General features: G+C 40.3%; 1 protein-coding gene across 1 annotated transcript; it reads left to right on the top strand.

Moving 5' to 3' along the window:
- Positions 1-978: 978 nt before the first annotated feature.
- On the top strand, positions 979-22458 carry LOC113406572 (tumor necrosis factor ligand superfamily member 11-like). The gene is made up of 5 exons (XM_026651940.1): positions 979-1209; positions 7657-7824; positions 16157-16205; positions 16287-16385; positions 22037-22458. The coding sequence occupies exons 1-5, from the start codon at positions 979-981 to the stop codon at positions 22456-22458; spliced, it is 969 nt and encodes a 322-aa protein (XP_026507725.1).
- The last annotated feature ends 1231 nt before the right edge of the window (positions 22459-23689 follow it).

Here is a 23689-nt window from a genome sequence, read left to right as displayed (position 1 = left end):
CACAGGAGGTAATTGCCTTACTCCACTTGGCACTGGTAAGGCCTCAGCTGGAGTCCTGTGTCCAACTCTGGTCCCTGTACTTTAGGATAGATGTGGATAAACTGGATAAAGTGTAACAACCTAATAAATCTATAACAACTTTTACAGTGTTCAGGGAATGGAAAGCTACTATAAATTGTTTTTATTTGTTCATTCTTATTTTATTGTTATACTAGCTGGATGCTCTTTAAATGTCTGAGTTGTTTTGGAGGGGGTAGGTTATAATTTTGAATAGCAAATTAACCGATAAATTTGATCCTTTCTGAAAGGATCCCTGCTGAGCAGCACAAATTAGGATTTCCATCATCTGCAATATTTCAGTGGACTAGGAGGAACTGCCTATGTATTAAATTTAGATGGCAAAGTAGGGTTGAGTTTGACTATAAAAATTTAGCCAGATCCAGCCGGATGCAGGCACAATATTACACATTTTGGAGTTTTCTTGCAAGAGGATGCACTGATGTCATTTTATTTTTTGGTGGCAACGATAGCTGTCTATTTTAATGGCACGGTTCCTGGGTTTGCGGCCAAAGTTTCACAAGTGCTGTTGCGCTTCAAGGAGGGGGGTGTCGGGATGTAACTTGTTGAAAGGCAGCTAAACTGATTTCCTATTTCTCGGGTCCCCACACTGGAAAGCCCGGCCAGGATCCAGCGGCTGGATCTGGGCTTTGGGGGTTGAGCTTCGCTCAGGGGCCAGCCTCGCTACCTGCGGGCGGCTCCAGCGCGGCGCCGGGACACGGCTACAGGATTCAGCCGCACCTTTCCGCGGCGGGCAGGGCGGGTGCTAAGAGAGAGGCGGGCGGGGCAGAACGAGCCTCGTGGCTGCCGCCTGATTGGCTGAAGAGCCCGGCCCCAGCTTATAAGAGCCGCCGGCCGCGGGCGCCGGGCGCTGCCGAGCCTGGGAGCCTGCCCGCGCCGCCCGGAGATTGCCGAAGCGCCATGCGGCGCGCCAGCCGAGACTACACCAAGTATCTGCGCGGCTCCGAGGAGCTGGGCGGCAGCGCCCCCCAAGAGGGCTCGCAGCAGCCGCAGTCGGTGCCGCCGGCCCATCCGCACCCGCCGCCGCCTCTAGCCTCCGCCACTGCCAGGGCCCTGCTGGTCCCGCTGGTGCTGCTCGGGCTGGGGCAGGTGGTCTGCAGCGTTGCGTTGTTCTTCTGCTTCAGAGCCCAGGTAGTGTCGCGGCGCCTGAGCAGCCCTGGGTACAGAAGGCGGGAGGGGAGGACGTGAGTGCCGGGTGCCTCTCGGGCTGGGCAGAGGCGGAGGTCAGGTGCACGGACCCCAGTGCCTGCGGAGTAACCCAGGGGCGCGTGCACTCGAGCGCCCGGGGGATCTGCTCACTGCAGGGGTTGGGTTATGAGACACGGGCTGCTTCTTCATCTCTTGCTTACTCTCCAGGGGCTCTTGATCTGAGAGGCGGGGGAGGAGGGTTGGAAGAAGGTGGGCTCCAATCAAGGGAGTCGTGCCCTGGGGGTGAGCGGAGCAAACTGAGTTTATTCACTTCTCACTTGGGGGAAAACGGAGTCTAGTTCAGGACAAGTTAGTTTTACCCACTTCTGTTTCTTACCACTGCCCTGCTGATTAAAGGGGCCATCTGCCATGCTTGGTCCATGTACGCTACACCCGGATGCTTAGTTTCGCCCAGGGGTGGGAAAGTTTAGAAATAGGCATCATACTATGATGATGACTGTTTCCAGGACATCCAAAAACATACAGGTAAACGAGAATTCAGAAAATAAAGGGAATAATTTGAACAAATCTAAACTAGGTTTGTATGTATGTATGACCCTAACAAATAAGTTTTCCTGTGGCACAGAACAAATAGGGCCCCTAGGCTGAAGTCTGCATTTTATTTAAGTTCTCATTGGCTCCCTTTTGGAGAATAACTACTTGCAAACTACTACAAGAATTGTCCCAGGATTGTCTTTAGAGACAACCTTCCTTGTGAATTTGATGCTGCTGCTCTTCACTGTGGAACTTGGTGTGTAATGGCTGGCACAGGGAAAAGATACCTTCTGTAACTTGTTAGCTTATTTCCCAGGAGAGGAGAATTAGACTGCCCTACTAGGCCACAAAAATATGGCAAAGTAACGTTTTCGATTGAGCAATGCTATGCACATTCGTTCTGAGCTGCACGGAGATAGGATGGGAGGGGTCAGGCTACAGTGTTATGCTTTCTAGTGGTTTAAACTGTTAGAGATTATTTTTTGTTCTTGGAAATTACACTGCATTGGTTGGATTCACTTACGTATTTTTTTTTGCCTGGTACTGCAAACTTTCTCAAAGGAAGTGGGGGGCTGACGTTTGCTCTTTCTCAGGGGTAAAACAAAAGATGGGTCTCTTTCAAGTTTGCAAAAAAAGGAGATTACTAGTTCAGAATAGGTGAACTAAAGATGCTGTAGAATCTGATATAAGTTTTACTGTCCAAAAACTGGAGATATGAGTTTTAATTAGGGTGTTAAGAAGTTTTTATATGTATAGTACAAACACTAGTCTGTCTTCATAGAAATGGTGCCTTTCTTTTCATTTGAAGTCCGTGAAGAAGTGGAAATCTATTTTTCTTTCAGGTCATACTTTAGGTAGACAGAATTGTTCTTGGGCCCAGGACAGACTGGATACATTAACAACAAAATGTACTCTAAATCTAGACCACCTACAGATTGGATGCAGTACAAATGCATGCACATTTAAATAAGTGATTGAAATAAAAAAAGTGACAGTTCCAAATTTATTATAATGTTTATATTTTTACTCGCACCTACTTATTCATTCCTTTCTATTTTCAATTATTGCCAAATGCTTTGTGTTTATTAGTTACCTTTAAAAGATATGTATGACCTGTTCCAAGCTTATACATACTTAATTGACTATACCTTAGCAGAGTGACAGTTCATTTATGGTACTTATTGTAAAGTAGGTTAGAATTACCTGTTTTTTTGGCAGCGCAATAGACTAATGTATTTAGACTAAGTAACTCAGCTTGTAGGGTGAAAAAGTATTCTCTCCATTACAAACCCATTGAAACATCTCCATTAAGACATCTTAACTTATAGAAAACACCCAATAGTATGTTAATTAGTATGCTATGAAGTCATTGCAACTAAACTTACTTGGCAAAATAAACAAAATACATTTAGTCATATAGAATCCTTGACTTTTTTTTGCCTCTTTTTGAAGTAAACAATGTGAAGTCTGTGAGGTTATACAGGTGTAACAAAGGGCAGAATTATTCCCATGGCATATACATTATTGTTTAGTCTGCATAATGTAAAAGCAGCAATATAAATATAATTCTACACTTAGAACCTGATCCTCTAACTGATCTGAAACTCCTATTGACTTATAAAGGATTGAGTCCTTTATTTGTAATTCTGAACTAGTTCCAAAATATCTGAATGACCCAACTTGATACTAGATTTGCATAAAGTATTTCTCTACAATTTGTAGACACAATGAGACTTCAGTATTTTTTAATGTCATCTCTATCTGTACGGAGAAATAGAATAGTTCACATAAAATACAAGAGAACGTCATTAATTCACACTATTGAATGGTAACCTATTCCAGATTTTCAGAAATTTTGATATAGTCAGAAAGGGAAACAAACAGAAATTATGCTGCCTGACAAAATGCACTTAATCATGCAGCACCTGATTCAACTCCATGAGATCAATGAAAAGACTTCCATTGACTTCACTGTGAATTGGAGCATGACTTTTGACAAGTATAGCTTAACTATTTTTGATGCTGATGTACTTCATAGTATACTTACGCACCTTTTAGTATATTTTGTTAAGGTAATGACAGCGTAGCAGTAGGAGTCTTCAGAGCACTCCTCTCAAAGCTGCTGAGCTACTCAGCTGGTAGTGGTGTGTGGATTAACCAAGTGTGAATTAGAAAGGCTTTACTGAACATTTGGAAAAATATACCTTTTAACACAAGACCATTTCACAAGCTTTTTTCATATACCAAGTCTTTCAGATTTCTGTTACTATTCTGTGAGTATGCCAACCAACTAGTGGATAAATGAGAACTGGCTTGTGTAAGTTATTTGAACTTTCAAAAAGCCTTTTTGAAAGTGCCACAGAAGAGGCTGTTAGGGAAAGCAAGTAGTGAGAGTTGAAGTTCTTTGATAAATTGGAAGCTGGCTAAAAGGCAGAACAGCAGCAGGAATAAATGGTCAGTTTTCAATGTGAGAAAAGGTTAATGATGGTTCCATACAAGGGTAGATGTTTAATAAACAAAGCTGATGGAAATATTTTATTTAAAACCTTTTTCAATGAAACTGACATCTTTGGAAATAAAAAATGTTTTTTTGAAAGTGTTTGGATTTTTTTCAATTATAAAACTAAAACTTTTTCCAATTTTCATGGAAAATGTTTTGGGTTTTGTTTGTTCCCCCTTCTCTCCCTTTCCCCTCTTTTCCTTTTGGCCACTAGAAGAGGGGAGAGAAGGAGTCCAAAATGAAGTTTTCATTTTTTTCCAGAAAACTTGAAATTTTTAATGAAACAAACTTAACCATTTTTTACCAGCTCTATAAATAAATGTATTCCTTTGGACTCTGTGGGGTGGGGGAGGTTCAGTAGGGTGACAGACTTTACCAATGAGATAATATGTAGGTTAATCAAAACTGGAAAAGACTGAGGCACTTCAGTGGGGCATAATGTACTAGAATGATGGGCCACATGTTGGCAGGTGAAATTTAGTCTTGACAAATGCATGGTAATGTATATCAGAAAAAAAGTATGAACTATTCATACATGTTTGTAGATTCTACATTGTGTAACCGCTCACAAAAAGTGACAATTTGATACTGTGGAGAGCTTAATGAAAACCTCAACTCATTGTGCAGTGATAGTGTAAAAAAAAAAAAGGCAAGCTAACTGTTAAAATATGTAACAGATAGCATAGAAAATAATACTGAAAATATTGTAATGGTGTTCTTTTGACCTGAATATCAACAAACTTCTTGGAAACTATTTTGATATTTGATTTTGATTTTATGTGTGAGATTAATTCCCAATGCCTTTCCTAAAAAAAAGTTTTGCCTGCAGCTTTATCTCTCTCTTTCTCTCCCCCGTGCCACAACTGTGTGTAATGTCTATTTGATGCTATGGGAATTTGGTGACTAACTTTTATAATGTTCCTCTGATTAATATTGTGGATTCCTATAAACTTCTGTTTAGAATTTTACTCAGGCAAGCTAATTTTCAAAAACAATAAAAACAGTATGGGAATGGCAGTGGGTGGGTGAGTATCCCTTGAAAGACTGCAGCAATCAACTAGGTTAACTGACCACCACAAATCAAATGTTCTCCCTGGAGCCCTATAGTTTTCTAACTTCACCAGAATTATTTAAACTAATCCTGCACATCTTTTCAGAGCCATCAGTAATCACATAAATTTCGCAGTATATCCCCATCAACCTTTCTAAGTACATTCATAAAGATGTTCTCCAGGGTATTGTCCAATAGCATTTAGTAAATGAGGTACTAAATTAGAGATAATCCAGATAAATACTTTAATACAATCCACTGTTGATCTTGTTCAAGCAACATTCCATTTGATGCACATGATTTATTGCCTATTGATGATGTCTTTGAAGCTATGCTGCAGATGAGCTTGACTTGCTATATACCGGATCTGGCCCCTACAAAGTTTGATCTTCTGTTTGTGTTACAACACCCATGTCAGCTTTTTTTCAGAAGCGTTTATTTTGATTACATTCAAAACTGCAGTAGTAACCTCTTGGCAGTAGTGGTTGCCACTGAAAAGTAAACATATACTTGAAGTTACTATATTGTAGATAAGAATTTCAAGGGGGGGGGCTACATGAGTTAGAAACCCAACTCCTGGTGAATAGCCCTAATCCCTCAGGTCCCTTTGATAATTCCAGCCTACATTTATTATTCACTGCAGTTTGGCATCTATTAGTAAATATTAATTTGTTTTAAATGGTGATCACTGTGTTCTAAAATTCACTCTTGATCAGAAGTTTTGGTTTTTTTTATTTTAGGCTAGCTTGAATCTTTTTCATTCTCATGCTTTAGAATGCATATAAAGGAATTCATTTGGGGTTTTTTGGCTAGCAATTCTGTATCAGCTAACCTTACCTCTGGTATTCCATTAAGTTCAATACTTTCTTTAACATGCTTTCCATTGATCACACATTACATTTGCATGGCCCTGTGTTCTGTCTTCTTGAGTACAAATGATACATATTTATTTTTGCTTGGGCTCCTGAGAGAAGGCTGCTTTATTTTCTTTTCTTCAGTATGTGAAATAAATGGTTTTATGATTCAACTCTAAGACACAGTGCTTACAATATTTTAAATTGCAGTCACTCTTTAAAATAATGTAGAAAAAGAGCTGCTTCAAATTGGATGGCAATAGATTCTAAGCCTATGCTTCTAAATCTTAACATATTTGATTCAATCACAGAAGTTAGAGCCTAACAGTACTTTTTAAATCTTCAGTCCATCCCTCTGCTAATGTAGGAGTATTCTCCATGGTACATTTTATAGTGGGTTTTCTAGCTGAGTTTGAAAGTTCCAAGTATTGGGCTTCTACCACATCCCTCAGGTGGCTGTTCCACAGACCAGTATGTCTGGCTATTGAGATGTTTTCCCTGATATTTGGCCTAAGTTTTCTCTTTGTTCATTTCATTGCATTTCTAGTTGTTATAACCTCCTTGTACCATGTTCAGTAATTCCTCTCCCTTCATGAGGTTTTCACCCTTCAAGTTTTGTAGGCTATTACGTTTTCTCCACACACTTGGTTATCACCTAGCCATGCTTATATGTATTTAACATCTTTCCTTATAAATGCCTCAAAGCTACTGATAATTTTTGCAGTGCTGTCCTGAACTGCTTCAGTTTGTCAATAAATATCATGTAGTGTGGTGTACAGAGTTGAAGGCAGTTTTTCCTTGTCACAGACCAAGCAGAGAGAAAATTGACTTTACCACTACAAAATGTTGTTCATCTTTTAAAGCTGTTTGACATAAAGACACTGATCCATGTACTGGCATCTTCTAAGCTTGATTAATCCATTTTTTATGTAATTACCCAGTGGTTACAGTTGGTGCAAAATCCTTCTTCATGTGATCAGGTTCCAAATTTACTGATCATTTGTTTGATTCATTCCAAACTTATTAATTTTCATGATCTCTGTTCCATTTGCTGCACAGGCAAAATATAGAGTCCCTTTTAAGATTTCATGGAAATACTCTGTCCTGTTATCCCATGTCCTACAGTTATATATCCCTAGGAAATTTGGGGAAAAAAGGATGAGTAAGTTAAAATAACTCTAAGTCCAGCACTTAATCAGCAAAGCATAATGCATATTAAAAGAAACTTTTTTCATGCTCCTACTATATCTGAAAGTCCTTATGAGTTTATCTGGTGTGATTTTACTTTAATATAAGACATCTGTTTTTGCTTACCATTTACTTATTTTGCGTGAATAGAAGTTTTGTGTGTTGAGAATATATTTTATAGCAGTAAGAGATAAGATTAGTATGACATTGCATTGAGTGGCTTACAAGTGTACCTTTTGGTTATACAGAGTTAAGGTCTATTGGACAAACTTAGATTATGGATGTTCTTAAACCTATTTCAGATGGACCCTAACAGAATTACAAAAGAAGACACTCGCTGTTTCACAGCACTTTTAAGACTTCAAGAAAGCACAGATTTGCAAGAGACAACACTGGAAAATCAGGACGCAAAATTAATCTCCGAATCATGCTGGAGAATAAAACAGGCTTTGCAAGGAGTTATGCAGAAGGTGAGTGCACCCTGAGAATTAAACTAATATTTAAACTTACGTGAGCTTCTGAAAACCTGGAGAGAGAGAGAAGTTTTTAGGGGGGGAAAAAACCTGTTTCCTATTACTTCACATAGAACTAGTGGTTGCACTGTAATCTTTAACATCTTTGGTATTTTGTTGCATTTGTTCATGAACCCCTTGGTAGTGGTTCACCATGTCTGTATGCAGACTAATGGTGCTTTGACTAGCATTTTTCTCTTTTTATTTATTTATTTATTTTGTTTAAAGAGGAGAAAGTTTGGATTCACACTAGGAGGAAAAACAATGTTTGTGGTTAGTTGATTGGCCAATTTGTCACTCAGGCTAGTCCAAATGGTAGTAATTTATCCCAGTATTTGTATAGACTTATCAGCATTTTGGTTTTGAGAGAGTTAGAGTATCTTTTTTTTTTTTTTTTTTTAACCTCCAATCTTTCTGATTGTGTCCCTGGTGAGTTGGATGGGACATCATTCTTTTGCCAAACAAGATTCCCAAGCAGAGGGAAGGTGGTGGGCAAGCAAAATACATCTCTCCTTTTTTCCCCCTTTGCCCTCCGTGCATGGAGTGGGATTCCAGGAGTGACACTCCGCCATGTGTGAGAGATAACTGCTCCTGTTCTTTGCACAGAGAACTCAGTCTCCCACATGCCAGTTCTCTCTGTTGTGTGGGGACCGTTCCTCCTGAGGGAGAATGAGAACTCTGTAGGCCCAGTGAGGGAGCTGACACCACTGAGCAGAGTGCAGGATAATCTTACAGCAGTGGGATAGTAGGATAATGAGGACAAACACAAGATAGTTTGAAATAATTCAAGATACATAGCAGTCCTCTTACTTTACGATAGCTGAGAATATGGTTGTCTACCCTATGTACCTTTTAGTGACACAGCTGTGCCGCTACGTTTGGGGGTGCGTTTTTTTCACACCTCAACAACAAAAGTTTTGTTCAGTTTCCAGTGTAGACAAAGCCTATGTATCTGGTAGAAAGGGGCTAAAACTAGACAACACACCTTTTAATATAATTTTACAACAGTTGCATTGTACACATGGAGTTGCACACATACCCATTAGCAGATCCTTTGTGTTAATGAGTCTGAACAATGTAATAAGGAAGTCTTGATTAGCATGATAACTAGGTAGCTCCTGCTTGGCATTTCAGAGTTACAGCTTACTCCCAAACACTAAGGGCACATCTTCACTGCCACGTCAGCACTTTAATGTGGCTTGTGTAGTCGTGGCACAGCGCTGGGAGAGAGCTCTCCCAGTGCTCTAAAAAAACCCACCTCCACGAGGGGCGTAGCTACCAGTGCTGGGAGCGTGGATCCCGGAGCTGGTGCACTGTCTACACTGGCACGTTACAGCGCTGAAACTTGCAGTGCTCAGGGGGGTGTTTTTTCACACCCCCGAGGGAGAAAGTTGCAGCACTGTAAAGTGCTAGGGTAGACAAGCCTGAATGGGGAAATTAGTCAGATAAAGTCATTAGCCATAATGGGGATGTGGGGGGAGAGCGGAAACTGGACAAATTTGGTGTACCTGTCACAATCACCCAGGTTCCTAAGGGCAATTTATGCTTTTGATCTCCTAGCACATTCATATGAGTATTTTGTGCTATTTCAACCTAATTGCCATCTAATAAAGAATTATTACATTGCTGAGAGTGCTAAATCCTTGACTTTTGTTTTATAATAGTCTCATGTGTCAGAATCCCTTGGTCCATTACTTCTTTGCTGTCTTCATCTGTACCATGGATTATACCATAGGTTACATGAATGGTACAGACTAGTTTTGTCTGAGGATAATTATAGTAACTCCCTCAGTTATATGAACTCCTGTACATTCCTAAGATTTCAGATATTTTGCCCCTTCCTTCCGTCCAGCCTGTCTCCTTCAAAGACTGTCAGGAAAATTTGGACTCAGCTGTTGGTGTTCTCCTAATATTTGCTGAAATCATCCACCATATACTTTAGAGGGGAGGAAAAGGAGTTAATGGCAAGTGTGCATATTTGTATTCTGTGTGCATATAGTGCATTATTCTTCCAGGGAGCTCTGTGGATGGAGTGTGTAGTTTCAGTAAGTGAATGGTAAGCACTATCTGCTGGTCATTCACTGCTGGTTAATCAACAAAGGCGTTGGCTTTAGTGGAAGCTGCATGTCCTGTCATCCTGACTGATGTTTATTTTGGTTGATGGCTATTAGTTTAAGAGAACAGTAAAATTTCTCTCACCAAAATAATCCGATTTTGAATTTATTTGAACACAGTAAAAGAGAATGTATATGAGACACTGGGTAACCAGATCTGCATCCTAGTTCATTTGGCCCTATGTGTTGACACTGAAGGAGGGAAGTCAAAATAAGAGAAATAAATGCTAACTTAGCCTCACGTGCATCTCTTCAGCTGAACGAGCCTATATCCCAGCTGTTAAAGGGCCAATGTCAAGGTAAAAATCATGGTTTGGATTCTGTGGCTTGCACCATCTCCATCTTCACTGCTCCGACAATGCAAAGTGGCTGGAAATTGGCTGGATCTCTCTCTTTGTTCTAGCCCCTGGTATAAGGGGCATACCGGGAACATGGGAAAGCGTTCCTTTCCTATCAGAATATTACCACATGTATGTTTTTAAAATATACACTTCTTTATTTGCAATACTAATTATACAATAAGCTACTGAAATGCAACACTTTAAAATCTAATTAACTTCTTGTCATTTATGATTTTTTACTTTTTGCACTTCACTCAGTTTGTCCAATGAAAATAGACTAATCAGTTTCATGTTCTATGTAGCAGGCTGCATTTTCTAGTTTTCTGTGCACTGGTACGTATCTGCATATGTTCCTTGCATATGTATAGATTAGTGTTTACATCCACAACAGGGACTAATCTGGAAGTATTTTAGTGCTCCCACTAAAGTCATTGGGTGTTTCATTGCAGGATGGGGCCCAAAACATTTCCCCCTTTTTAAAAAAAAAAAAAAAAAAAAAAAAACTCATTAAAGCATTTTCTAACTAAATCTAATATTTATGCCGATATTACTTGACATGTTTTTGGGTGATGGAAATGTTGCTTAGAGAGCAGCATGTTCAGGGGCAGCACATTTAAACTATTATTGTTTTACAAGTATCAATAATGTATTATGGGGTTGTTCATCCTTGGTGTGGTGTTTTCTCATCACAGACCAGATTCTGATCTCAAGTACCTGTGCACATCTGGAGTAACTTTGTCGTCATCAGTGGAGTTACTTTAGATTTACACTGATGTAGCTGAGATCAGAACATGGTCTCAGCTTTAGGTAGACAAGTAATATACCATAATTTTCTTGTTTGTGGTTGCATGGCTTGGCTTGGCTGCTTTTTTTCTTTCATGTAACCCTAAAAGCCCTTTGGCAGTCCAAACACAGTGACCACACTTTTTAAAAAGACTACCATAAGTCTGGCAGTAAAGAGAGAAGGACAAACACATAGCTGGGGTCAATTTATGAAGTAACACTTTTTTGGCAGTGCTCCTGGACCCTGGCAGCTTCAGGCCTAAACTAGCCTCCCGCATGGCAACAAAACACTTCACTGCTAGACCTCCAGGATGGCCCTTATAAAGACTTCTATGTGCTTAACAAACATTCTAAGCACATGTGGTTATTAACAAAGTGCTTCAGAGGCAAGGTTTCAGAGTTACAAGTTGTCCAATATTTGTGATCGTGATCCTGCAACCTCTTCTGTAACAGATACTGGGAATACTGATATTAAGAGTTACAGGATTGGTGTCTTTAATGTAGTTTCTGGAGAATTCTTCAAACCGCTGAATTTCCTGCAAGATGATCAGAATCTCTTCCTGGTATCAATTAGTTTTAAATGACCAGAGGTAGTAGCATTAAATATAGCGCCATAAGGGATTACTGAAATATAGCTGAATGTCAAAAGGGTCCACTTAGGTTTCAAAAGCCTGAAGGCTTTTTCAAACATATTTTCATCCCTTTGTTCGAGACTGCGGGAAGGGAAATTGCACAAAGCCTAAGAGAATAAAATTATACTAAGCTCTAGAATTCATAAATTAATTTAAAATAGCTTTTCTAAAAATAGTAATATTAGATACAAATAAGTACAATTTCATAAGTACAATTAGACTTAGGCTTCTATGTCAGTTAGGTGCTTTTGAAAGTTTTACTTGTAATTTTAGGTCTGATACCTAGCTATCTACCGGGAGGTAAAGTGTTGCATCCTTTTGGTAAGTAGAATTCCCAACTCTCCAGGAATATAAAACACCCTACCCCTTGATGGCTTGTGAAATGTTAGACTAGCAAACCGGATGTAAACCCCTTAAAAAGGCCTGCTTTTATAAAAGCTAAAATTGCTGTTCTGCTCTGATGTTTTTCTGCTGGGTTGTGTGAAAACCCAAGGGGACCTTTACTGAAATAGACATTCTGTTTAATAAATAAAATAAAGTGTAAAAAAAAAAAAAAATCATAATATACCAGGATAGTCTCAGCAAAGGCTTTTTTCTGTTTTATGAAAATAAGACCTTTGTAAATGCATCACATGTTAAAAAAATTCACTAAACTGCAGATTCATTTGGTTTTGAAATGCTTGCCTGGTTAGCACTGAAGATTTTGGGGCCATTTAATACTTGCTGTAGAGCAGTCTGAGTTGAATTTCTGGCCTATAATTGTGGTGGTTACTACATGATTATAGTAAGCCCAATCCTACAAACATGCACATGCTTAATTTTACTACTGTGAGTAGGCCCATTGAAAATGTAGACGTGGGTCAGCGTTTGAAGGATCAGGGCCTTAGAAAGTTTGAATAGGTAACTGACTGCCTGCAAAAATCAAAATACGGTGCATTGTAGTTTTAAAAAGAAATTATAATAAACTATTAAGATTTGGAACATTGTTTATATCCGGGTTTAAGTATACAGAGTAAGACTGAAGTATGTGACTATGACCTGAAAATTAACCTATAACTGGGAGTAATTTGGGGTGTTAGCTGTGTTCTATTCCTGCTTTGTGCAAATCCTAATTGTACTCAGTTTGCTGTAAATGTTAGTGAGGTAGAATCATAAAGTGAATACATCTGTGACAGGGTACATCAGTGATACTCAGATCTCAGTGGTTCCGGAACCAAATTAGAGATCAGTGTTACCCAAATGACCCACAGTTGTGTGAATTCATTGTTTCATTTACTGTAGTACTATATAGTCATATTTAAACAGTATGACGGGAAATATTTATTTTAATTTTTATTATCCATATCGGGGTCGGAACCTCTGGCACGTGGCTCGCCAGGGTAAGCACCCTGGTGGGCCGGGCCAGTTTGTTTACCTGCCACTTTGGCAGGTTCGGCCAATCGTGGCTCCCACTGGCCGCGGTTCGCTGTCCCAGGCCAGTAGGAGTGGCAGGAAGCCGTGGGCAGCACATCCCTCACCTGCGAGTCGCGTGCCAGAGGTTGCTGACCTCTGATCGATCTCTCTCTCTTTTATTTTTTTATATATATATTATAAGAGAATCTCACAGCAAAATGACTGATCAAGTATTTTATTAACTACAATTGGTTAATATAGTAGAAGCATACTGATAGGTTGTTAACTTAGATTGGTTAATTATTAAATCACACAGTGTTTTAATACCATGTGCTGTAAACATTTGCAGGAGACACATTAAAGAGCCACTTGCGGCTCATGAACCACACTGAGTATCACTTGGGTAGATGATCCCTGCCTGGCATTGTGCCAAAAAGGGATTAGTCTCCTGTGTCAGATTCCCCTGAAACCACTGCTGGGATTGTAGAAGAGTGCAACTTCATGAGTGCTGTACTATAGTTTGCTGTACAATGAAAGCAATTAGTCTTTGTGTGGTCTCTCAAGAAGGATGTAATTTGCAGTAAATATACTTCCTAATCAACTGGACAGTTAACTAATCCCTTCAAACAAATCTAGGACTAAATAATCATGTCCCCAAATTACACAGAATGGGAAAATTACCAAGCAAATACTTCCATGGCTCTGAAGCAACACAATAAAGAAGGGATTATCCCCTCTAGGGAAGGAGGCTGGGGGCTGGCCGGGGGATGGGTGGGTCTGGGCTGGAACCAAAGGGTACTAATCTCATGGATGCTCTGAAATAAAGGGTGTCCTCGCAGAGGGCCTGTCCATCATTATGGTCTCTAGATCTTCCCCCTCATGGTGGCATGTCCTCTTCAGGGACCTTGTAGCTATTGGCACAAGGGAATATTCAGTGCCCACCGTTGTTGCTCTTACCCCTTCAAGTGAGGTAACAAGGTCCGTGTGGGTGGATAAGCGGTTGGTGCTGTAGTTCATATTGGCACAGTAGATCTTTGCTTACGTCCAGTCTTGTGTGTGACTAAACCGCAGCTTGTGCTGACCCACATATTCTAATAACTGGCATGAAAGCAGAAGAACCAGTGAGGGGAAGGGGGCTGAATTACAACTTTCCCACCAACATTGGGGAGGGAACGCTTTGCAACTTCAACAAAAATAAAATTCATCTGCTTCTTTGCTCAGCTGTACAGCAGAAAGTATCTTATCTATAAACTCATCAGCATTTCAGCAGAGCTACTTTACTTTGATAGTCATACTATGACTTTCATGCTGCTGTGGCTTTCCATTTTGGTTTAGCATTTAGACGCCTACTGAATTATGCTCACTTTCCCCTTTCAGCAGATATCTACACACAGAGCACCTTCATTTAATTGTGGTTACAAAGTTACATAAAAGCAACATTTCCTTGATATTTAGAATTGGTGTTACATATCAAACTCCACAAGATGGCAGTAATTCAGAATACAATAGATTATTGCAAATTTAGATGAATATCTAGGAGCTCTGTTGCAAATAATATTGAGAATTGGCAAGAGAACAAACAGTAAAAGAAATAATAATGCATTACAAAACGCACTTGGTTCATTTATTTTGATAGTCCCTGTCCCAAAGAATTTAGACTAAAGGATAAACCTACAGAAAACAGGGACACATTGAAAAATCTGAGATGAGGGATTGATTGTCATCTGCATCATAAAACCTCTGATCATTATTTATTTGTATTATCATACTATCTGGAGGCCAACTAAGGTTGGAGTTCCTTTGGGCTAGGCACTGTACAAAACCAGTATGGCAATCTCTGCCCCGAAGAGTGTGCAATATAATTACACAAGACATGCGGTAGGAGAAGGAAAGTTTTACCTCCATTTTAGATGGGGAACTGAGGCACTGAGAGTTTGACTTGTCCAAGTTTGTGAAGCCTGGGGCAGAGCTGGGAACTGTACCTGGAACTCCTGAGTCCCAGTTTTGTGGCTTACCCACAAAACACTGCTTCCACTCATTAAAGTTACAATTTCAGTATCTACTTGCGAAAAAGATCCGGGCGGAAGTAGATCAGGACTGGAATGTTGGGGAGTGACTGTTCAGGAGCAGAGGTGCATATGTGGCAGCTTAAATATCTCTTGGTTTTGCTATGCCTGGCTCTACCAATACATAGCTTGTTTTCATTAACATTGAAATTCACTTACAATTTTAATTAACACTTGTCCAGGCTGTGCTTGGGCCTTGTATGAATGTGCAAGGTGCCTTACCCATCTCATTCTTGCATACTCTACAAAGGGCCAGGCACACTTGCAATCCCTTCACTCATTTGTGTGCAGGGACAGCTGCCTGCTGATCTCTAGGGCACAAGCCCCATCCCAAAGGAAGAAGCATCATTGTCCTTCTGCAACAGCCTCCGTAAATGGCTGGTTGTGAAGGAGAGAATTCTCTGCAGCCTCCTAAGCACCCATAAAGGGTGATGCAGTCAACATGCTCAGCCTCCCTGAATTCTTGTGAATGTGACTGCATGCTGCCCCTGTATGGCACAGTCCTGCCCCAGGTATCTAAATTACTCCATATTGCACAATGTTCAGTGTGACAAATATTTACTTTACTTTGCTCAATACTTGGTGGTTCTGACCATTTACACTTAAAGAAATGCATTTACTCTAAGCACAGTGACATTAAAAGGTTGTAGCCATCCTTTCAGCATGATCTTCAGCTTTCAGACAGTACCCTGATAATTGTATAGTCGAAGATATTGTGAAGTAATTATAAACACCATCATTCCTGTTTTCCTTTTTTGGAAGTATTGGACATAGTGCCCCCATTATAGAAAGGGGCTGATTCTTGTTGACCCTTGTGGTCACGTTTTACATCCTGGAATATATGTTTTCAACCTTCCAGACACCTGAATACACAGTGATGAAAAATTATTTCAACATTATCTGCAGTACAGTACATTATTGGGGACATGACAGTATAGAGTAATAGCTCTTTTTCATTTTAGGAGATACAGCGCATCATTGCTGGAAGAGAGCCACCAAGATCAGGAAAAGGTAATAAGTGGCTTATAATAAGTATTTGAAATCCTACTAAATTTGTTTCTTTTGAGTTAATGTAACTTCTTTTATCTCTAGCTATAATGGAAGCACCATGGTTTGATCTGTCCAAGAGAAACAAACCTGAGAAGCAGCCCTTTGCACATCTCATTATTGATGATAAAAATATTCCAGCTGGTAAGTTCTTTTAATCAGATATTTCTGTAAGAACATTTTGGCTGCATTACACAGTTTTGAACAATACATAAAGCCCTGGGACAAAGACTTTCAAAAGTGGCTGATGATCAGGACTAGCAGGAGAATGAAATACAAACGAAGGGATGGATTTTAAATTGGAAGGCTGTAATTTTGTTAACTTGAATGGAGGTCTTATCCCCCACACCCAAATACCAGACATTGGAGTGCAGTGTGATGCTAAATGGCCTCTGTGCCAATATCCAGGTTTGAATCTAATCCTTAGGACTCAGCACTCCTCTGGATTTTCTTGCTTTTCCCCTCAAGGGGGAATGAGGGTACATCTGAAGGGCACCTCAGTCTGTGAAGGCTTAAGGTCTCCTCTTCCTCCTCCAGGCTAATTGGGGCCACCATTCTGGGTATTATGTTTACTCCTGGGAACTGGCCTCTTTGAGCCTCTCACTTGCACTAGACCTCAGATATGGTGGTGCCAGCAGATAGCTTGCCCACACCACACTTCAGGGTACCTGCCTCCCATCAATCCAGTCTGTAAGTTCTCCCAACCACATCAGTCCCTGTGTCTGATAAACATGCCCATTTTCCCTGTAATGCTCAGGAACGCCACCCCTGAATCTTCTGCGTGTGATCTCTGTGCCATCAGTGTTCACAAAGACTCTGGTGACCTTTTGGTTCACACTCTTCCAGGCCCAATCCACAGAAGCAGGGTTGATTGCTCCAGTCAGACCCACCTTGTGAGCATTTCAGTACAACCATGGTTGGCGACCAGCAACAGCTGGGTACTCTGGCTGATGTTCCTGTTAGCTCCCGAGTCTCAAATCCACCCCCATCTAAAACCCAAGATCATTTTCCCTTCAGTGAATATTCAAGACATAGATAATTTGCCCATCAGGGAGCACAGAAGAGGCATGCGCTTGGCCTACAACATGCTGCTCCTCCTAAATCATTAGAGACCGACAACTCTGCCCTGAAAGCCCATCTGTGACTTGCCTGCTGTTTTCCTTCCCTCTTGTGGGCTCAATGCACTATCAGGTGTCTGTAAATCCAGACATCTGCCCTTGTTCCCATTGTAGGGAAGGCGTAGGCTAGAACATTTCAATCACGAGTCCAGCCACCTGGATCCTTCAGATAATCAAATGCCTCGAATGTTGCTGCACAGGTCATAAAGGAATGCATGCCAAAGTTTGCTGGACTGCACCTTATACACAGACTAAAACCTTTCTCAATATTGCAGCAAATGGATATCTGGTAAGGTAGCTGCCATTGCCATGTGCAATACAATATCTGGCTCTTGTGCAGGGCCAGAAATGTTTCTATGGCTTTCATTGGACATACTTGTTCATCTGGGCATTCTCTTAGCTCTGTTATGGATCCCCACTTCTGCTTGTTCAGCCGTCGACCCTTATTTCACCTGCCCCTCTGCCTGTCCAGTTCATGTCTGGAACCGTCCCTTGGTTTCCCAGACATGACCTGGCCAACACTAAACACTACGAACGCTTAGAGCAATGCCTCTTCCCCGCCACGAACATACTCTGGAGGCAAAGCCTCAACTGACCTAAAAGATCTGTATAGTTATCTGTTGCCTGGCATCTTCTATTAATCCTTCACATTTGGACCAGCCTTCCCAGAGCTTCTTGACCAAGAATCCTCTAACAGATCAGCAAATCTCACCAGCCTGCAATGAAATGACAGGTCAGGGAGATTACCTGATGTGGTGGATGCTGCCAGTCCGTTGTGTACGAACAACTCTGTATATCTAGTCACCTGAAATGGATGCTGAATGTCAGTGAGGCAATGGAATTTTCTGTCAGTCCTAGCAATGTTAGGAGCCATGGCTCTAGAAAAAAATAAATCACTGGCAATGGGTCTTTGGTGAATGCTGCTAACTCCGTGAATCCATACTATTGTCAATACTGGGAACATGTTCTTTGTTGAACATCAGAATATTTTTCAACACAACACAGATGTCTTTAGCTGCATTGCCCATGGCAACCTTGCAGACTCTGTTAATGCGGTGGACCACTGCCAGGTTGTCCCACCAAAAATGAACCTATTGGTTACTAAATTCTTCACCTCAATGGTGACTGCTACCAATACTGGAAGAAAGTCCAAAAACAGATCTCAGTATACTTCTTTCTAACCTATCCTCAGGCCATCTCTGTGCACACCAAGTCCTTCAGTCATATGTTCTAAGTCCAACTACATCTGACACATCTCATTGTATTTGTAACCTAGCATCCAATGGGATCACCAGAATGATACCCCCTAAAACTATTCCAAAAATTCCTTCCATGCTATCAACTATTCCCTCATTTTTTTTTTTTTTTAAATCACCCTTACAAAGCATTGAGGTTCCTTACCTGGAAGCTGCCACCTTAACAGTTATGCACAAAAGCCGTACCCAGAATCTGCCAGTTTACACACACTTTAAACAACCTATATTTACCTATAACCACTTTGGAATAACTTATGACCTTGATCACCTCTACTAACACCCCTAAATTATTCACCTTCCATTGTATCCTGTTTTGATTCCCAAGTATATCAGCCTCCATGGGAGGAATGGGGGAGCAAGGATTTTGGGTGTCTTAGTTTGTGGGTCCCCAATATGAGAACTTAAAAGGGCCTAATTTTCACACAGTGCTGAATACTTACCTTTAAAGGGTCCAATTTAAGAGGGTATCTCAAGTTGAGGACCCCAGAATTCGAGCCCTCTTGAAACTCTTGGCCTGAGAGCTCCACTAATTGGACCACCTAGAAATATAAGGATCTTGTTCCTGTACAGTTATTACAGAGCTAGAACGATGTATGAATCACCAAGTCTACGTGACTAAGCCATACCCTAGAGTCTTGTATTCATTCAAGCTTTGAGTTAAGCCTATAAGCAGATAATTTTGTATGTAAAGGCTTTTCTGTTACATAAGTATTTGGAGTATTTTCCCACTTGCTTATTTTATGTACCTCAAGTACAATATACGTTGTTATGCTATAGCAAAAATGCACAGTTACGTTGATTTTTTTTAAGTTTTCCTTTATCTCAAGCTAAAGCTATGTTTACTTTTTATTGCCTGTGTTTCTATGAAATTTGCTGTGCCCAATAAATTAAATGTGGAAGAAATATGAAGCTGTCATGCAGGGGAGAAAGGGAACCTGCTACTGAACTTTCCAGATTTAGTTTTCAGATACTGTAGTCTATTTACTACAAACATTCATATGGTTCCCAACACCATAATCTGGCTGCGTTTACATGGTAGACACTTTATGTACAAGGAGCTAATATCCCATGTTGCCCACAATGTTAAAATGCATTGATGAAGAAGACTAGTAAGCCAAATAAGAAAATTGATAAGTCAGGACAAAAGGTTCATCTTACACCAGTTTATGAATAGGCCCAAGCTTAGGTTTATGTGTATTTCCAATAGTAGTGAATTCCATTGGCAAAGAGGAAATCTCTCCCCCTCTATGTGATTTGACACACATTACCAGCTGATTAAATTAGGCAGGTCTACACATAGTCCATGTAAAAACATATTTGTATTTCTTTCCCTCCCTCCATCCTCCACCCATTTTTGTTTCATCCACCCGTTGCATCGTGTTGACCAAGATAAGCTTTTCTGGGCAGGGATGGTCTTCTTTAACTACATGTACTAGGCACTGTGCAAACAAAGGAGCCTTACTGTAGCCTCCTGGTGCTACTGCAGTACCACTAATAGGGCCCTGGTTTGGAGAATGGTTCCTGTGAACCTCCACTTTGGGACAGTTGCCTGTGTTCATATGGGACACTAGTGGGTCAGAGGGAGAGGTCATCGGAGACGGCTGGTTGGCAGGACAGTAGGGCTTTGTGGGTGGTAACCATTTTTTATTTATTCAGTGCCATAAGTATGCGTGGCTTTTTAAAATAAAAAAAATCCCTCCACCAAGGAGCTCACTGTCTGTTAATTGTTAACTAGACCTTGAATTATATACAGAAGTTTACTGCCAGCCTATGCAGTGTGTGTTACACAGATGTATTATTTGCGCCTCCATCTATCTGGATTAGTAGGAGAAATAGATAAGCATAAAGTTAGGCAAGTGCAGGTAGAGCATCAAACAGAGGTGGTTGGGAGTCATTGACAATGTCAAAATCAGCTGAGAGATTAAGAACAGACAAGAGGACCATAGACTTGGCCAGGAAGAGGCCATTGGTGACTTTATAGTGGCTTTAATGGAGTGGAGAGATGGCAAGCCAACTTTAGGGGAGTTGGAGGAAAGAAAGTTGAGACCGTGTATGTGGGAAAGCACATTCTAGGATGCGGTGGCCAAACTTACTGTCAAAAGTTCAAGAGCTGGGGTGCGCCTGCCGGGGCTCGGGGTTTGTCTTGCAGGGAGTGGGGGTGGCCACTGTTCGGAGACACAGGATTGAGGGAGATAAGTAGTAGCTACTGGTCCAAACAAAAGCTGAAGAAGAGGTCCTAGATTAGAGAAAGGTTGACCATAAGGGTGAGGAAGAAGATATGGCATGGAGCAAGAAAAGTCAGGATTTGGGATTAGTTTGGATACTACGAGAAATCTCTCTGAAATTAGGAAGAGGAAGGGAAGACTGGGAGGGGCAGAGAAAGCCGGCTTTGTTCAGAGAACATCTGTTTTGGCTTTCAAGATATTTTGAGAATCTCAGCTGAGGAGAGACAGGGAAATTATTAGTCATGAGGGCTGCAGTGCAGGAGTCTCAAGAAGTAGATTTATTTAGCAAGGTAAAAGGCAGAGGTGAAGGAGGGAGAAACTTTGTACCTGAAAGTACAAAGTCATTGTGGACTTTCCTGTTCTCATGCTGCAAAGCACCTCTGAAGAAAGGGGGAGGGGAGAGCATGGAGATGAGAGAAGACAAGGTTATCGTTTGGTGGGACAGCCACTGTGGGAGTGGGTACAGAAGTGTGTGTGGAGTTGGAGGTGGAATCAACAGATGATGAGAGGGGGAGAGATGAAGCAGTTGAGTTCTGTAGAAAAGCTGAGTGAGTCAGTCTTGAAATGAGTACACGCTTGGGTTAGTGGTGAGTAATATTGAAACAAATTATGTGGTGATGGAGAGCAGTACTTGGTAAAGTCCTGATTAGTTATCAAGACAGTGGTTACCCTGATTATATCAGATAACTATACATTATATTAATACTAACCAAAGCATTTAAGAATAAATAGTTAAGGAGAGCAAGTGTTTTTCCTTGGCTAGTGCAAAATCCACTCTGAAGTATGTTAAATAAACATGTTTTTTAATTGGGACCATTTTTAGCAATTGATTCCATATAGGATTTGCCAAGATCGGATTATTGGTGAAACAAACCTCATATCCTGATTCATACTAATAGCTGATGCTCCAGAGTAAGGGTGGGTAGGAACAGCTAGTTAGTTGTATTCACAAGGGGAGAGGAAACTTCTTCCTGTCCTTTGTGGCAATTGGCTTATATTCTAAAGCCGGAGACTTATTTGACCTTATCTTAGCCTTTTGGCTACAGTGTCTCTCTCTCCTTCACTTTTACCCTTTACCTTAGTTTATATAGCTACCTTTGTTACTGACACTAAAAATCCAGTCATGGTATCTCTCTTAACTTTGTAGAAAATGTTTGTGAACAAAAGTAACGTTCTGCTAACCTCTTTTTCCCTAGGCACACGCAAAGTGAACCTTACATCCTGGCATCATGACAAAGGGCAGGCAAACTTATCGAATATGACCTTCCGTGATGGAAAACTAATAGTCAATCAAGATGGGTTTTACTACTTGTATGCCAACATTTGTTTTAGACACCATGAAACTTCAGGAGACCTAACTAGAAGAGGGCTTCAGCTGATGGTGTACATGATTAAAACAAACCTTAAAATAAGACGCTCTGATGTCCTAATGAAGGGAGGAAGCACCAAATATTGGTCAGGAAATTCAGAATTTCATTTTTATTCTGTAAACATAGGAGGATTTTTTAAACTAAAGTCTGGAGAAGTAATAAGTATCCAGGTATCAAACCCATCATTACTGGATTCATCTCAAGAAGCAACTTATTTTGGGGCATTTAAAGTAAGGGATCTAGACTGATTCTTGATATTGCCTGTAAATTAATATGTATTTTTTTAGGACTTTTTTTAAGTTTGATGGTTATATAGCTGGGCCAGAGACTACTGGGAGACATGATTGAAAAAAATCTTTAGGGCCCAGTTGCAGTAACTGTAGGCAGAATATAACTCTTCAGGTTGAATTTTGCCCTAGGATTGCTTCAGAGAGATCCCCAGAAAAACACATTAGGGTAAAATTACACAATGGGCCTGATTCTGATCTTACACCAGTTTCATGCCTGTGTAACTCTACTGGCTCCACTGATTTTACACTGACGTAACTGAAATCCAAATCTGGCCTGATGTACTTGTCTTTGAACTGCTAGTTCTAAATTCCACCCTGACTGACATGCTGTTACCCTATTGACTTCAGTGTAAATATGGGACGGGGCAGAATGTGGCCATAGAATTCATTAAGGGCTCAGTCTTACAAGGTGCTGAGTGCTCTGTCCCTGATCTAGCAAAATAATTGAGTTTGTTGTAAACTTAAGTATGTAACTAGTCCCATTTAAGCGAGTGGGGCTATACGGATACTTAAAGTGAAGCATGTGCTTGCTTGCTTTTGTTGAATTGGGGCTAGAGTGGTCAGTCCTTACAGGAATGACCCCTAGTTCACACCATATGTGTTGTAGCTAATCAGGTACTACATTTGGATTATTTAGAAAGGGCTCTTTTAGGGAATCTGACTTTACAGTTTACTTGCAGTTATAGATGACTAATTGCAAGTCTGATTAATTATCATTGCACATCCAATTACATATGAAGAAATCTGAAGTGTTAAATTCCTTTGAACTGTTACATTGTGCCAGAACCTGCAAATACTTTTTTAAGAGGCAAAATATGTATTTTTATAGTCTGTAATATCTAAAGTTATATTTCAGATGTAATGTTTTGTGCAAAAAAATTGTAAATTATATTTGTCCTATAGTGTTTGATACAAAATATTTAAAATCTCTTGCTGTTGTATATTTAATGTTTTTAAACTGTTTTTAATGTATGTTTAACTGGTGCACTTTGTTAATCCCAATGGGAAAATTGCAGCTAAAAGATTGTTTGCAATTAGCAAATGTAATATATTCTTTCTTTTTAACTTAATAGATTTCTGTTAAACTTTTCAGTATTATAGAAAATCAAACTGTCATGAATAATTAGACCAGAAGGTTGGTCACCAGATCCCTTTCAAACCGGGAAGGTAAAAAGAGTACATAATGGGA

The sequence above is a fragment of the Terrapene carolina genome, unplaced genomic scaffold (genome assembly GCF_002925995.2).
Source record: "Terrapene carolina triunguis isolate 2854851 unplaced genomic scaffold, T_m_triunguis-2.0 Scaffold18, whole genome shotgun sequence".
NCBI lineage: Eukaryota > Metazoa > Chordata > Testudines > Emydidae > Terrapene > Terrapene triunguis.
The sequence above is the reverse complement of the archived record's forward strand: the minus strand, read 5'-3'. Positions and strand labels throughout refer to the sequence as shown.

Coding starts and splice junctions, on each gene's coding strand:
- LOC113406572 (XM_026651940.1), top strand. CDS start 979: ATGCGGCGCGCCAGCCGAGACTACACCAAGTATCTGCGCGGCTCCGAG. Junction 7,825..16,156: donor TGCAAGGAGTTATGCAGAAG/GTGAGTGCACCC, acceptor TTTTCATTTTAG/GAGATACAGCGCATCATTGC. Junction 16,386..22,036: donor TGATAAAAATATTCCAGCTG/GTAAGTTCTTTT, acceptor CTTTTTCCCTAG/GCACACGCAAAGTGAACCTT.